Below are 17,022 nucleotides of genomic sequence, written 5' to 3'. Positions count from 1 at the left end.
TAGTTGCAGAGCACCTGTTTGACTTTCGTTTTGAATAACACTGAAGCACTATCAGTATGTCTGTGCTAACTGCATCACTGAGCCTCATTAGTTGTATTGTGGAGCACTGCTAAGGGCTCAGTACATCTCTGCAACCCTGTCTGCTCCTCTGAAAATGTCTTCGGGCCAAAACACGCTGAGAATCTCACAAGCAGGATGGCTAAATTAATCTGGTCGTGTCACTTTTTGCTTTTTATGTAATTGAATCTAAATATGCTGCTGGTCTTAGTGCATGCACAGGACAGAATAATCTTGTCATTTCGTCACCTGAGGATATGAGACACCACCAAAAAAAACACCACAAGTCTATTTGTGTCACCATTACAGAAACCTAAAATTAAAAATTAGTCACATTTCTATTGTACAAGACACCTCTGTGACAGATTGTGACGCTGCAAATGATTAAGACATCCTCAAACATTTACAGGAACAAAACAGATTAAGTTTCACGTACCTCCAGTTTCCGCTTCCTCTGCTTCTTTCCTGGCTGCTCCTTCTGTTTTTTTGCGTGATGAACCTCGAGGTTTTCTTTGTCTTTCCTCCTCCTCTTTTTGCTCTTATCCTGTTCAAGTTCCAAACCTTTGCCAACCAGGTTCTTCTTCTTCTTTGACGATGGAGATACAGCTGCAACCTGGCCCATATCCTCAGAATCACAAAGCACTCCCACTGCAGACAAGTATTCTCCTGTGTCTCCCCTGGACGGTAGCGCCTCTCCAATGACTTCCTCTGGCGCTTCAAGGACCCCAGAAATTGCGTTGAGGTCTGCTGGGAGCAAGACAGAAGAATCTTGTCTGGAGGAAGTCCTTTTGGTAGCAGGTGGTGCTGAGAGAACAGGGGGTTTGCAGTAGTTGTGCTCCATGAGGACAATTACACCCCCTGGGCTCATAACTAGAGCCAGCGACTCCGGCGAGAAGAGATCCTCCTCCATCTTCTGCTCCTCTGCTTCATCAGATGTCTCTGTCTCCTCAGAGTCCCCAGCATCAGGGTCCATTTTCAAGGCGATGTCGGCCAACACAGACAGGTCAGTGGTTGAGGCAGAGGCCAGCTGCAGGAGGCTAGAGGCGCCCAGCTGCTCCCTGAGCCTCAGCCTCTGCTCACTTTCCTCCTCATCCTCGTCTTCCTCTCTGAGGGAGTGACAGGAAGAAGCAGACATGCTGGGTGTGCGAGGTCTGCCTCTGGACCGTTTGTTGCCTGAAGGTAGAGGTGGGGCCTCCTCGAAGGCCATCCTGCACATCGAGGCGTGATCCAGTGGCAGGTTCTGCACTGTGCGGCAAACCATGACAGGAGGGGCAGCAGATTTGGGAGAGTCTTTGCCTGCACCTCGTTTGCCAGGGGATTTGACAGGGGTGGTCTGGGGAGAAACAGGGGGTCCCTTTCGGGACTCCTCAGAGTCTTGGGTCCGACCAGAGGGGGGAACAATGAGGGCGTTGCCTTCACCTGGTTTGGAGGCAAAGGGGAGCAGCTGGATACCATGACTGGGACGAGATGAGGGGGCAGCAGCGATGGGAGAGTCTGGAAGCTTGCCAGAGAGGAGGGCAGATTCTCCCGCCGCTTGTGACGAAGGTGGGGATTGTGGTGCGGTTGGCAGTTGCGTTTTGCTGTCGTTCTCGTCTGTGGAGAATGAGACAGTCTTCCGGCGTTTCTTGAGAGGTGGCACAAGAACAATTGGGGACGAAGGGCGTGGGTACGGTGGTGATGTCGGGTGCTTGGCCGGTGCTGCGGTTGTATCTGCCTTGCTGTCTTTTGAACCACCTGAGGGAAGAAGAGAGTATTGACACACTGATCCAAACTGAACATAATTCTTTTATCTTTTTTGCATTAGTTGATGTGCATTTGATAATAGAAGAGGCAGCATTCCACTGCAAAGACTTGGAGTTGATGCAAGATAGGACAAACGTTTACAGAAAATTAGTCATTTAAGGCTATCTGTTTCCATTACTGTAGGATCCAACAGCTTCGACCGCTGCGTTAATTCAGAGTGCATGAAAATAGGTGTAGTATATGTAACTTCAGCTCTGAGAGCATATGGCAAAAAAATGACATAGGGTTTGTTAGGTTAGCCTACATGCTGAATATAGAGTCAATGTTAGAGAAGACTGCTACTCAATGAAGACATGGAAATGGCAAAAAAAAATGTTGCTTGAAGTCTCTTTTTCCTTCAGAGTTTAACTACTCAGCACCCAGACCACAGAGGCTTACAGATTCCCACACTGCAATAGACACTTTTTTCCTCCCACAAAAATGGACCTGAATAAGCATTCTTTTGTGGTCAGAGCATACAGAAAGGTACGAGCCTCTATAAAACAGCCCGTATGTTCCTGCAGTGGAAAGTGCTCTGATGTTGCATTTCTTAATGATGCAGATAAAAACCGCTGACTGACCTGTTCTGATCTCTGCCTTTGAAACGGTCGTGGCTGCGTTGTTTTCCCTGAGAAAAACACAACAAGAATTTGGTAATGGAAGAAAAAGAGAATGATTAAAAAGCACAATATTCAGTGTTATGCACTGTTTCCAAATGCACTTCTAAGGACAGTTGTGGTACTTCTGGTAGCACTGATGAAAGACAATATGGATGAAACACAGGATACCACATGTACCTGTCATCCTCTTTCTCAATTGTGCTGTCCATGGTTGACTCATCCATGGTGTCCGGCCCTTCACTCTCAGCCCGCTCTCCTTCCTCTTCATCCTCATCCTCAGAAGAAGACGAAGATGAGGAGGCTGAAGAGGAAGAGCCTTCAGAGGATGAGGAGAGGCTCTCATCATCACTGTCAGCACTAAGGGCATCATCTTAAAAAAAAAGAAGAAAAAAGAAAATAAGTCTCACTGCTGCCCTAAATAAAAGCAACCCAGACTTAAAGATGTAGTAAAGGGATTACTGGTTGTGCTTTACCATCAGACTCCTTTTCACTTTCCTCGTCTTCTTCATCCTCCTACACAAGAAAAAGGGTTTTTGTTAAAACACTAAAAGTGAAATGCTGCCATCTAGCTAACAACAACAATGACAACAATGTGATTTCTGTCAAACTTACGAATATCAAATTGTTAATACTAAACAAAAAAAAAACCTACTCTGATGCACGTCATATGGATCAAATATATTTGATAGAATGCTCAGCCTGCTTTTAAATAAATGATTTAAAAAAGTTTCTACACACTCATTTACGCTAAGTGATGAATTACTGTGAAGCCAAGCGAACAAAATTTGTGAAATATATTTTGTCGCTTCTGTTTGAATAAAAAAGGCCCGTACCTTTTCAGTTGACGAGCCATCAGATGTTTCCTCCCCCTCACTGTCGAGCTCCCAAGGTTTACGACTTCTTGGCTTCTTTTTCCTCCTCTTGTTGTCCCTTTCAGCTCCGTGCCTGTCTGCCTCTGGCATTCTCCCATCAGCAGCTGGAAGCAAGACAGCAGTTTGAGTTGTTTGCACCAGGCCTATTAATCCAGCCCTTCTGTAAAAGTCTTAATGTTGGCAGAACAAACCTTCTTCATCTTCATCTGGCGGCGTAGAGGGTCGCGGCCTCTTCATGTCTCCCTCTTCAAGCTCCAGAGGTTCTTTCCTTTTGACCTGCACAATTAGACAGGAACATAAAAAGAAAAAAGAAAAAATCAGCATAACCTCAATAGTTCTTGTGCTGGGATCACGAGGTGATATAGTTCTATTTTCGGAAATCAACACAGGCAGGAGCACATTGATGGAATCTGAGTGTTATCATTTCAGTACAGAATATTCATGTTAAAATATTTTAGTATGCTGACAAATGTTATTTTTTTATGTCTATAAATGATTCATCTAATAAGGCTATTGAGTAGAGTGCACTTTTTGCACTCTGGTCGATTTAGCTAATCTAGAAAGAATGTACAGATTTCTTGGTTTATGACCAATCGATTGGTTGAAGAGTTTCAGTCGACCACGATTTTATTTGGTTGTCCTAAAATCCTGCTATTATTATGAATAAAAATCTCATTTTGGGTGCCCCTGTAGTTCAAGAGGTTGAGTGGGCGACCCATAAACGGGCCTATGTTCCCTGATGCAGCGATCATGGGTTTGAGTTCGACCCGTGGCCATTTACTGCATGTCTTTCCCCCTCTCTTCTCTCCACTGTGCACTATAACAAAGGCAAAAGGCCAAAAAACAACTCTCGATGCTTCAATCTTATGTGATAATGTTGACATATATCTTGGCAAGTGTACATTACATGCAAGCATATAGACAAAGGAGTGGCTCACGTTCTCAAACATAACTCTGAGCAGTCAGACATGGAGATAAGGATTGGCCGCAGTGAAAGCTTTTACCTTGAAGGAAGGCAGTCGTAGTGTCCCACGGAGAGAAAAACCCTCCATGCCACCGCTTTTTGCCCAATCCACAAGAGACATGTGAGGCTCCCGTGGACGGTTGACCTTTTCCTCTTTTTTTTCATCGTCCCGTAAGGCAGACATCCCCCTAACCATTGTCTGGAAAGGCTGGAAGAAGAAGAAACACACTGAAGATTTAAAAAGATCAATCACATCTTTGTTCTGCCCTTTCCATTTCACAGCATAACAGTCCCTCTTTCACATAGCTTGGTGCCCCATGACTGCTTAAATAAAAGTCAAACTGACATAAAACAGAAACAGAAGTGACAGCTTTGATAACAAAACATCCCCTTTGTCCTTAGAAGACAGATGGCGGTCATAAAACAGGGTTTAATATATAAGTGTAGGACCCACCATCGCACAAGAGAACAAGTGAGGAGGAAGATGCTGTTGTTCATCTGATTTAAAAACACAGCCTGGTGTGCAGCAGAAAGAACTGATTTTAAATCCAAATTTGAAGCACTGCACTTATGAAATCACAAAGGCTAAAATTTAGGACATACATTATGCAGCCCGTCTGACTCTGTTTAAAATATCTTCACAGTAATGCAATTTTATGATATTTTCTGTTCATGCTCCATCACATTGTAAATCTCATGAATACTGAACTAAAGCTTGACTGTAAAAAAAAAAAAAAAAAAAGTATCACAAATGAAATTGCAGCATTTGCCAGAAAAATTACAACAACATATTTTCCACACATCATTCAGCCCCTGCCTGAAGGAATGTAATTTTTAAAGAGATTTTGTCAAACATTAATGCAACACACTTCCGCTGCAATACCTCCAAAAAAGCAGAAAAAAAGCATTTCTTATATTCACAAACAAGCAGAAACAGCATGTTTAAAAAAAACAATCCCATCACCGCTCTGATTAGCCGTCCTCACCTTGGCCTTGGTCTCTTTCCTCTCCCACCATTCGTCAAAGGTGGCAAAAGCTACGTTTTCCACCATCTTGCGGTTCAGGTCCCTCTGCATGATGTTTTTCATTTCCTGTATCAGAGTGGCCAGGACCATCTGCACCGTGGCCTCATGCGGATTCTCAGCCAGCATGGGCATCTCCTCTCCTGGGGCCCTGTACTCATCTCCTTCCCCAGGCAGCATGGTGCCGTAGCCGGGCGGGGGCATATAGGAGGCGTAGTGCGGAGGTAAGACGTGTGGCGGCCAGCCGGTGTGGGGGGGTGGGATGCTGTGGTGTGGAGGTGGTGGTATTTGAGTGCTGTGGGGGTCGGCGTAGGGATAGGGCATGTGCGGGGGCATGTAGCGGTGGTCTTGGTCATAGTGAGCACCTGCACCGCTACCCTCTTGGTCCATGTAGGGGTGGTGTGAGTGAGGTGGCGGCATAGAGTGGAGATGGTAGGAGGTGTAGTCTGCAGTAGCTGCCTCGCCGGGGCCCGGGGTGCCGTTGGATGATGCCATGCGCAGCTGGTGTAGGCGACTTAGCATGTGGGTCTGCATTTGGAAGGACATGGGCGCTCCACCGCTGTACTGGTTCATCAGCTCCATGGATGTGGCGTAATCATACATGTGGTGGGGCATAGGAGGAGGATATTCAGGGTGCAGCTCCATGTGGGGGAGGGGAGGGATCCCTGGCGGTGGTGGAGGCTGGAGGGAATAACCAGGGGGAGGTGGAGGAGGCAAATGAGGAGGGTAGGAGGGTATGGGAGGGTGCATGGAAGTGCCAAAGTGCTGTGCTGAGTCAGAGATGGGCGGGGGTGAGGACGAAGGGTCCGTTGTTTGCGAAGGCATGGCAGCCTGAGATGAGGATGGCGAGGATCCTGAGGTGATGGATGGCTGGTGGGTGGTCACTGTTGTTATGGTAGTCGTCTCCTCCTCCTCATCTGAGATCTCCATGTCTTCCCCTGAGGAATGAGGGGAGGCCTGAAAGAAAACAGAGTCCTGCTGTAAATTTGGAAACCACCCGTGTGTTTAAGCAACAGAGCTAACCACACTTACAAAAAGAGAAATAACTTCCACAAAACAGAAGAATAAACAAAAAGGGAACATATGAGAGAACAGTAATAGAGTCGAGTGACATAAGTGATACTATATCACTGCCCACAAAAACTCAAATGTTTAAAGCCATCAAAGAAGAAGAAAAGGAGGAATTATTTGAGCTGTCATGCTGTTGATGTCCATACAGCACAGGTGGCAGAGGCAGCCAAAAGTGTTGCCCCATGCAGTTTATTCAATCTGGCACAGATCTGCAAGTCTGAAGGTGCCATGAGCTGTGTGGATGGGCTTTCCCCTCCTTCCAAACAAATGACAGTAAACATTTGCGTTTCAGTGGACAGTGATATAAGACATAACAGCATACAGCTCTGCCCCAAACTGGCTGAGAACTTTTTGAAGTACCCTTGTATACACTCTACTTCAATTAGGTGTTAACAGTCCAGTGTGTTATTTTTCTTTCCCCAAAAGCTCCCTTGCTTGCTCACCTGTACATCCATGTTCATTCGTGGTTTTCATTTTTATTAACCATTTTAAAAATGACCTTTAACAAAAGCACTGATCATACCTGACTCTGTCCGTTATAAGGTGGTGTGTGTGCTCCTGTCCTGCTCCGTGCATCAGCAGATCCGACCTGGGCAGACTCTTCCTGCAAAGCTCCAATCCCAGAGAGAACAACCTGGGCCTGGGGTTCTTCAGGGGGTAGGATGTGCGGAGAATAGGTGGAGGAAGGTGGTGTAGCTGCTGTAAGTACAGTGGGACTCTTCCTACCTTCTCCTCCTTTTCCCCGCTTCCTTCCTCTGTGGCCGTCTCTGTCTCTTTCTCCTTTCCTTCTAAAGTCCTTCTCCCCATTGTCTCCCACCTGCTCCCCCGTTACATCACCTGAACCACCTCTTCGCTCTGCTCCGTCCCCACTTTTGCCCCTTTGCTTCTCCTCTTTCCTGTCTTCCTCATCCTCCTCATCAGACGCAAGAAAAGAAAACTTAGCCTTTTGTTCCTTTAGCAGCATCTCGATACGAGAGTCGAGGCTGCTGCTGTGGTAGACAAACGGTAAACTCTCATTGGTGGAATCGGGCTCTGGGGACGAAGAGTCTCGTTGAGGGGGTGGCGGGGAGCTGGAGGAGGAAGGAAGATGGTGGGGAAGGGAGGTAGAGGAAGGGGAGTTCGAGGAGGATGCAATGGAAGGGTGGGGCGGAGAAGAAGGTGGTGGCGTCTTGGGTGGGGCTGGCGGGGTGCTGGGACGGCGTTTTGGCTTTGTCCACTGCTCGTCACGCACCGGACTGTCCTGGTTGAAGTCCAGCGTGCCGAGCGTCTCAGCTACAGCCGCCGCAATGACAGAGGCCGGCGGGAGTGGAGGAGGCGGTGGAGGCGGTGGAGGCAGAGCACTGTGGTGACCAGCGTGGTAGTCTTTGTCAGCACCCGCCGACGGCAGAGGGCCTCTCTCTGCCAGGCTCGTGCCCGCTTGACGGGTAGAAGCATCCAATCCCTGAGGAGGGGCTGGGGCAGGCTCTTTGGAGGAGGAGTATGCGGAGTAAGATGATGGGGGAGGAGACATGCTGTTAGAAGAAGAGCGGTGGGAGTTGGAATTGTATCTGGGGTCGGAGCTGTTAGAAAAGTCCCCGTCTCTGTCTCTGTCCCTGTCCCTGTCTCGATCTCTGTCTCGGTCCCTGTCCCGGTCATGGCTGCCTCTCCTACGGCTGCTGCTGCCATGGTGGTTGTGAGAATGGTGGTGGTTGCGGTGTCTCTGGTGGCTGTGGTCACCTGACCGGGAGCCCAGGCTGTCTCGCCGGTAGCCCCTTTCATCCCTGCGCTCTGAGTGGTGGTGGGAGTGATGTGAATGGTACTTTGAGGAAGAGTTTGTGTCCTGCTGGTGATGGTAACTTGACCTCCTGGAACCGATAGCCCCCGGCCCATACCGCCCCCCTGAGTCTCTGTCACGGTCCCTGTCCCTGTCCGACATTGGGAGCTGGTCGTATTGGTTGGCGAGGGGAGGTGGAGGCATTGAGGAGTGGTGCACCATGTGTGGCCCAGGTCCTCCAACGTTGGGGTAAGGGGGGTAGCAGGGCGGCTCATTGGGACGGTATGATGCGGTCGGGGGGTACATAGGGCGACCTCGGTGGTACACTGAAGGTTCCTGTGCATCGTCAGAGTAACGAGACACTTTGTATCCTCCGACAGTGGATGAGACTGCAGAAGATGAAGACGAGGAAGGTAACATGTCCTGGGGAGGGTAGCCGCTGCCCAAAGTGCCAGTGTTGTAGCCAGTATGCCTGAAACACAGAGATGAGGCAGAAAAAAGTACGATTTAATGGATTTCACAACACTTACTCCACTTACTACCCATGCTGAGTGCCAGGTGAGTCAATAATTAAAAGCATAAACCCTAAAACTGACCTCATAAAAACCAATCTAGATAACATAAACAGCACAATTTTTTGTTGCTCCTGTATGAATTTATGTTCCTCTAACTGATACACAACTACAGAACTTTTATCTTTACTAGTGAGTGAATTTAAATGTGATTTCAGCTCCCAATTTTATCATCGGCTCTCATCTCATCTATGCATTAACAGATTAACATTAGATATTTGCTCTGCAATTTAATGGGAGAAACATTCCTGCACTGCATCTTACTGCTGAACTGATTTTGATTTACATTTCAAACTGACATGCTATAATGCACAGGGTTCTCACCAGGATTGTTTTGACAGCGTAATGGCCCGACAATATGCCCACGCGCAATAGCCTTCATTAAATCTCGCGAGCGGCTCGCCCAGATGTCAGCCAATGAGCGTCACACAGATGCTCGAGATGCTCATGATTTAGGTCACTATTCACCATACATGGCATCACGGAAACAACCGAGACATGCCAATTGTAACCCCGCGATTGAAAGCGACTCTTAATTTTTGACGGGAACGGGTCAATCGACAGGAAAGTACGGCTGAGGTGGGGAGACATAAATTAACCTAGATAGGCACCCAGTCGATAAAAACAAACGCACATGGCGTTATCTGTCAAAATAACTCTCTTTCACAGCGCCAACTGCCCCAATAAAGAGGTTTTCTCACATAAATATGGAAATATTACGCAAGCAAATGTGCTCAAAGCACAATACCACAACTTGAAAGCCGGCGCAGCGGCCCTAATCACAGCGTAATCTTTTAAACTGTGCTGGCGAGAACCCTGATGTACTTTACTTCAACCAAAAAAACTTCAATTTGCACTGTCAATAATTTCCTGTAAGCTAAATATGAACTGCTAACCTGCTGCCAGTGTAACCAGAGTCTTGTGAGAAAGGAGTTCCCGATCTGGAGCTGTAAGGTGTCCCTCCACCACCCTGAGAAGAAGCAGAGGAGCTTGGGGTAAAGGGGCCTGCCATGGAGGAGGGGGGCGTGTCCAGCCGCTGATCGCTGTAGCCAGTATCTGCAGAACAAGGGGTGATGCTTCCCGATGTGAGGGCCTGGACCCCTGCTGCCAAAACCGCAAGCTCACTGGAAAGCCTCCGCCTGATTTCCGATGACTATGCAGAAAGGAAAAACACATTAGAATTTGGAAAAAATCAATCAAGTGGAAAATGTTCCCTTTGTAATTACATAATCCGATTCTCAGGGAGTGTGGCACCACTAATAACGCTGATAACACACTCGAATGCATCTTAATATAATTTAAATAAATGAAGACCAGAAAACCCAGCCACAATACCGTGTCAGGTTGTGGCTGTGGCTGTGGCTGCGTTGAGGCCTGAGGCGGGAGCCTTTCTGTCAGAGCTTTGCCTCCCAGCGGCACCGTCTGAGGAGTGTAGGACCCGTTTACTATCAGGTCGTAATACTTCTGCCTTTGTTGACCTGCATCAAAAACAAAAGTTGCAGAGAGATCAACGCAGATTGTGAAATGATGGGAACACTGATGTAGTCTGTAACTATTTCATAATTAGATTTTCACAAGAAACTCTGTTAGCTGTGACTGCCTGCATGAAGGGATAGTTGGGTGTGTAGGTGAAGAGCTCTTCTCATCTTCTAAAAATCTAGTTAACAACGTTTGGGCAAGGAAGTAATGATTTGATTTTGGCAAAAACTACAACAGGTGCTGATAGAAGAATCTGAAGACAGGATACAAAGAAAAACCTCCGAGCTACAGCTCTGTCTCAACTCTAAAAAATGAGCTGATATATTTGTATCACATGATTGTGTTTCATTGTGTGTGTGCAGATCCAGGCACAGAGTAAAAATTTCCTAACCTTTTCAATTATTAAATAACACGTTTAGAGGATTGTGCAGCCTGTAGGAGGCATGCATTCTCTGTCTGTTTTGTAGCTCAATGGTAACTAAGCAAATTAGCTTTTTAGAAACAAACACGTTGCACTTCCATCTGGGTAAATTGGCTAAATTGTATAAATATCTTTGGATGAACTAAACCACAGTATTAAACCAAACTCTCAAATGTATTCCACCTTTCTACCAAGTAGTCACTGCACCACTGCACAAACAAAACTGCCCGAAGCATCAAAGTCAGAACATCCCTCAACCAGCTCTGATGTTAAAGTGTTTTTACTCACCTTTTATGTCCAGCTGTGCATGAATGATGTTACCCATGACAGAGGTGTTGTGCAGATGCTTGACTGTGTCCTTCGCTCCTCTGGTGCTGGTGAACAGCACTCTGGCCAGGCCCAAATGCTTCCTGGTCTTGGGGTGAAACAGGATCTCCATCTCCTCCACCTCACCGAACTTGGCGCACATTTCTGCCAAGAAGGGCTCCTTGATGTTGTCATTGAGTCGAGCAAAGGTCACCTCTTTGAGGGGAATGGGACCCACATAAAACTCATCAAGCTGTAAAGAAAAATGAGAGCATCAGGGAAATGTTCAGTAGAAATGAAGCCTGTGAGATATGGAAAATGAATGTAGTACTGAGTAGTCATATCGAACTGAACCACAGGAAATGCAGCATGAAGTCAGGAAAATGTATTAAGAATCCTCTCATGGTTCTCATTTTCATTACAGCTTTTTGTGGATTCTTAAATAACCAGAATTTTTGCTTTTTAATTTTATTTACAACCCCCCAAGTTTGTTGACATCCAGGTTCCACATGTGCAGTGGAGAATAGAAAAGAAACACTGAAAAGGAAGGCTTGGTCGCAAAAAGAAAGACAACATCAATTGCATGTAAATATTTCAACTATAGAGAGGATGATAGTGATCAAAAACAGGTACTCTCTCGGCTGTATCTTGCAATTGCTGTAACTACACGAGACAACACGATTAATTTGCTTGAACATTTAAATCAGCACTACAAAGCTCCGTATAAGAAGTGCAAACCAAATATCAAAAAACTATCTTGGATACCAGCGTTATATCAAACCAGACAGCTTCCAAATAGCAGACAGAAATCACTGATGCTGTATCTTTCAATTTAATGAAAGACAGGATGGAAAAACACAGTTATCTCAGTGGATTTTACAAACATGATCCAGTTGCTTGACCAGTGATATCCGATACCATCATGCACCTATATATTTTTAAGTTGCCACCCCAAAACTGTATCAAAAATGCAAGGCAAAAGTTGCAACAGAACTGTCACAACTGGAATATTCCCGAGCTACAACGGACTTGTGGTCCCACCAGACATCAGAGCCCTACACGGTCTGCCCTTCCCCTTTTACTAATGAGTGCTAACAACCGAAAAATCGCTGTTTGCAAAAAGCATTTTCCTGAATGATCATACAAGTGAGAACATCACAGCAGGGAGAAGCAGCGTTGGCTGCAGTTGAGAGACACTGAGTCTGTATAACAGACAAAGCAGTGAACATGGTGAAGACTGCAACACAAAATGAGTATACCATGCTGCAATGCTTTAGCCACAAACCGCATCTTGCAGTTGGAGTACGTTATACCCGTGTTATACTTACTATTGCAGAGATGCTAAATATCACAATGTCAGTTTTTTCGAACGTTTTGCAGGTCTTATGTCGAACATCTATTCTCACCTTAAACTTCGGCACCGGCAGGGACAATTCTGTATACCTGGACCACAGTCTCCGGGGTCGAGGATCGCGCAGTTCACCCACAGGAGGAAATCCAGAGTCCTAGAAAAAATACGTGGGATGCAACTCAGAGAAACAGTTTTGAGCTGGCACATATTGTTGGAAATAAAATGATGCAAATCTACTTACTGGCACACTGAAATGCACTCCATCATATCTATAGATTTTCTGTGTGACCCGCCTGATGGCTGGGTCCTGGACGAGTTTGTAGCTCTTCCACTGCAAACTGACAGCTTTTTGTGTTTCTGCCCCACTGTCTGGATCCATCCTACAACTGAACAGCAAACCAGGATTACAGACTGTGTTGGAGACAGAATCACAGAATCACATCACTGCCAGAGGGAACAAAGCTTTCACAAATCAGATGCGGAGTAAAGCTGAACTGATCTCAAACACTGTAGCAATTGCAGTCCAAGTGTACTTGGCTGCTAAACTAACACAACGATGAGCTGAGTCACGTAAGTTAGCCAAAGATTAACTTGTCAGATCATTGTGTGGTGTTGTGCCAAAACACGACTGACTGCCCAAAACTGATTGCGGTCTGTGGGGCAATTATACTTATGACTCTTAATTACTTCATTTCCTCTGTGTGCTAGACTACAAACAATACAATTGTTCTACCATACATGACAAACTGGCTTTAAAAAGTCAGTTTGACTCATATAATATATAATGCAGTTCTACACTCTCCAAAAATTGATTGTAGCTGCCACATTGTCATGAAAACGTTATTAATGCATACAACTGACTTGATTTCATTCATAAAGGTTATATTTTAAAGATTAGAGCCCATAGGCTAATGGAAAAGGAGATGATTTGTTTAATTTTAGACCCATTGGTAAATCATGTTAAATACAGCCTAAGAAAGGGTAAAAGCCATACCAAAGACATGCAGCCAAAGCAACAGAAACAATACTGCCTATATTCTTAAGTTTCAATTAACAATTATTACAACTCTTGATAAATGCATTAATTGTTTTCTGGATGAATTGATTAGTTGTTTGGTCTAAAAAATCTCTGATCATGGTGATAAATGTTCTTAAAGGTCAAGATGACAAATGTTTTGTTTAGTCCAAGACCCAAAGACATTTAGTTAACTGTCACGGAGGAGAAAAGACACCATAAACAATAATAGCTGACATCTAATCAATCTGTGGTTGCAAGTCCAGTGTAATCCTAAATATCATGTCTGATTAGCTTTAAACTGAACACATTTGTTTGGTTGCAACTGTTCAGCGACAAAGACAAACCTTCGCTACCAACACAAACATAAAGCTCTGTGTATATGCACGTTATGACTGTCTAATCCAGATAAAAGCTGCTGTAGGCGTATGGAATCAGTTTGTACCAGATGATCACTTTTTTGGCATGGCACCTGTTAGAATAATTTTCAAGACAGAGCAAAATTAATAAACTCAGAAGGAAAATAACGAGGACGCTGTCAGCGGCGGTTACGATGCTGTCAAAACAATGACCAGCGTTACGTCACTGACGAGATAGTTGAGCTAGCAGCCTGCTGTTAGCACACGCTAACCAACAAAACGTAAAGAAACTCAGCTTCCCAGCGTGATCACAGACTTCACGTTAAATGCAGTGAATTCGGGTTCCAAAATAGTCCATAATAACAGCATTACCGGCTGCTCTCGACCCAGACACCGTTAACTGGTGTTAAATTAGTTATGCCTACTGGCTTTAGCAAGTTAACGCTACCGTTGGCTAATGCTAACTAGCAAGAACATCAAGTTAGGAGTTAAAACTCTCGTCTCTTCACCCTCCGCCCACATCGGTTGTATTTTCCCGGTGGGATTCACGTTAAGCGTCTCAGTTCGACGCTCTACTGACTTGCTTTCGCCTAAATTCAGACCCCACCTCTACGAGACCGACTGCCCGCTCACCCGAAAGTAGCTCCCCGCTGCTACAGTGTAGGCAGCTGCAGCCAGGCCCGGGAGACGGAGGAGAAAAACAGAGTCCCTAACAGAAACGGAACGCCTCCGACCCGGCATTAAAGCAACGCTGACGGGCTAAAACGGTACCGCTACCATTCCGATGCTTAGTCAAGACAGCAACACGCCTCTTGTTGCGCCGAGGGCTTTGTTTTCTCTTTAAAATCCATATATTGTTGAGAGAGCGGCCATCGCGTAACCAACCTGAAAGCCTCGCCTGTTCTCCATCAGTGTTTGCAAATGCAGCCTTTGGTTACGCAGTCGCACTTTCTTTAAACCATGGACAGTGTAGAAAAATACAAAAGCTAATATATAGCTCTAAAACACTGCAAATACAATAAAATTGAAAATATTTTAACAAAAATAAATCACTGTATTTTATTTGTCGACAAATTAATAGAGTTTAAAAATAAGTTGGAATCTGCTCATACAATTGCAAGTTTAGGGAAATGATCAACGCGCCCCCTAAAGGCTGATCAGTGGTAAAGCAGCTAACCCAAAATACAATAATGCTTTTTATCACATTTCTGAACCGAAATGCAGATACCTTAAGCAGGACAGATTAAAGTAGTATATAATTTTATAGTTATAATCATATGTAATGGTGTGTTCTGAACATAGGCTTCTTGTTTTTACAAACTGAATATAGGAGAAAAGATGCAGATGTATATGAGGGTCCCAAATTTGACTAAATCTGAATATCTAAACAATAAAAGAAAACTCAAAAAATTCTCTCCACATCCTAAAACTAAATTATTTAACTACAGAAACTAATAATAAAGCAATAAATGTGTTTTCATCATTACTCGACTACGTGTTGCCATATTTTGTAAGTTAATTTAATGATTAGGGAGTTCTGTAAAAACTCCCTGCAAAGGATACTGGAACAGTGAGGCAAATTATTTTGTTTTTAGACTGAAAGCATCCGGTTTGATAGAAAACTATGAAAATGATACAAGAACTCAACCTTTCAGCTTTTATTTCCAGGTATTTACATCTGGTGCTGATATACAACTTAGAAGATAATATTACTTGTAACGGAACACAAATACTTTTAGGTGAGCAACAGTATTGGAACTGAAAGACTTAAAATAGATTAAAGTGAATAAGATTTAATATTTAGTTGCAAATCCTTTTCTGACTGAAACTGCATCAATCCTGTGATTCACTGACATCATCAAAGTTTTGCATTCTTCTTTTGTGATGCTTTTCCAGGCTTTCACTGTAGCCTCTTTCAGTTGTTTGTTTTGGGGGGTTTACTGCTTTCACTCTCCCGTTTAGCAGCTAAAATGCAGCTCTATTGGGTTTAAATCTGGAGATTGACTTGGCCAGTCGACAACCATCCACTTCTGAGTTCATTTTGCTGCTGCCATCACGTGTTACATCATCAATGTTTGTGCGATGACTGATTGATTTTCCATCTTCTCTCAGCTTTGTAGATGCTTGTTTTTCATCCATAAACAGCTCTCTGGTTTTCATGTTGGTTACACCAACAATAGATGGAGTGTAGTTATGGGAAGCATTTGTACTACAGAACAATATTGTGACTTTGGTAAAAAGATCAGATGTTTATGAACAGCAAAATAATATCCCAACAGTACTGGGAATACAATATATTTAAATATACACTCATTATATGTTAATCATATTATTTTGGAGGGTTTTAATGAGTGATGGTAATGACCAATGAATAGATTCAGGGGATATGATTTTCAAATGAAGTAATATTATTACATACTTCGTATTGCATTAACAAATGCATTTTAATTTGGTAATTTTGAGCATCCAATCACTGTTTAGTTGTTTAATAACAGTGAAAGAGCTTTTATAAGCTGATCATAGCTTTTGTACTTCTTACTTCTTATATAACTAAATAAAGGTGAGAAAAAAATCTACCTCAAAATCATTAATTCCAGTAACTGAGCAAATGTAATATTTACTTAGCACTGCCACATACAGAAGCCTGGTTCACACTAAACATCTCTTGAGCCATTAGTAAAGTGGCCCACATATAACATGCAACATTATATAATTAATGATGTGGATGCATTGCAGAAGAGGATTCATATCATTTTGTGATTGAATCTGGAAATTCAAGTGGTGCAAAATAGAGGAAATATCCAAAATGCCTTAAGAAGCCATCCATCCATCCATTCTCTATACACCGCTTTATCCTCACTAGGGTCGCTGGAGCCTATCCCAGCTGACTCGGGCGAAGGCAGGGGACACCCTGGACAGGTCGTCAGCCTGTCGCAGGGCTACATATACAGACAAACAATCACACTCACATTCACACCTACGGGCAATTTAGAATCATTAATTAACCTCAGCATATTTTTGGACTGTGGGAGGAAGCCGGAGTACTCGGAGAAAACCCACGCATGCACAGGGAGAACATGCAAACTCCGTGCAGAAAGATCCCAGGCTCACCCAGGGATTTGAACCGGGGATCTTCTTGCTGCAAAGCGAATGTGCTAACCACTAAGCCAAAAATCTTAAATTTGAAGTCAACTTTGAAACATTCACTTGTCAAAATACAGAATAGAACACCTGGTTTCCATGAGAAAACAGCATTAAATTTCATATTTGGTCATAAAAGTCAAACTTTTTGTATCAAAATTTTGCAGTCCCTTCCTCTTCAAGTATCATGCAGAATTATTATTGCTTTAATTTGAACAAATATTTTTTTGCTGACTT

The 17,022-nt window shown here is 44.2% G+C and overlaps 1 protein-coding gene across 2 annotated transcripts in view; it reads right to left on the bottom strand.

Annotated features, from left to right (window-relative positions):
- setd1a (SET domain containing 1A, histone lysine methyltransferase) overlaps positions 1-14,565 on the bottom strand; it is a 30,949-nt gene extending 16,384 nt beyond the window's left edge. The window contains exons 1-15 of one of the 2 annotated variants that reach the window (XM_051941437.1): positions 14,530-14,565; positions 12,512-12,656; positions 12,326-12,424; positions 10,902-11,172; positions 10,049-10,191; positions 9,610-9,866; positions 6,912-8,613; positions 5,282-6,274; positions 4,336-4,503; positions 3,523-3,607; positions 3,293-3,435; positions 2,933-2,972; positions 2,637-2,829; positions 2,421-2,467; positions 494-1,791 (exon numbers count right to left, since the gene is read on the bottom strand). In XM_051941437.1, coding sequence (XP_051797397.1) covers positions 494-1,791; positions 2,421-2,467; positions 2,637-2,829; positions 2,933-2,972; positions 3,293-3,435; positions 3,523-3,607; positions 4,336-4,503; positions 5,282-6,274; positions 6,912-8,613; positions 9,610-9,866; positions 10,049-10,191; positions 10,902-11,172; positions 12,326-12,424; positions 12,512-12,649 — 5,577 coding nt within the window. In that variant the 5' untranslated portion in view covers positions 12,650-12,656; positions 14,530-14,565. Of the gene's footprint in view, positions 1-493; positions 1,792-2,420; positions 2,468-2,636; positions 2,830-2,932; positions 2,973-3,292; positions 3,436-3,522; positions 3,608-4,335; positions 4,504-5,281; positions 6,275-6,911; positions 8,614-9,609; positions 9,867-10,048; positions 10,192-10,901; positions 11,173-12,325; positions 12,425-12,511; positions 12,657-14,277; positions 14,503-14,529 lie in introns of those variants that run through there. The other variant, XM_051941436.1, reaches the window with a different exon arrangement.
- Positions 14,566-17,022: the final 2,457 nt, after the last annotated feature.

The sequence above is a fragment of the Acanthochromis polyacanthus genome, chromosome 21 (assembly GCF_021347895.1).
Source record: "Acanthochromis polyacanthus isolate Apoly-LR-REF ecotype Palm Island chromosome 21, KAUST_Apoly_ChrSc, whole genome shotgun sequence".
NCBI lineage: Eukaryota > Metazoa > Chordata > Actinopteri > Pomacentridae > Acanthochromis > Acanthochromis polyacanthus.
The sequence above is the reverse complement of the archived record's forward strand: the minus strand, read 5'-3'. Positions and strand labels throughout refer to the sequence as shown.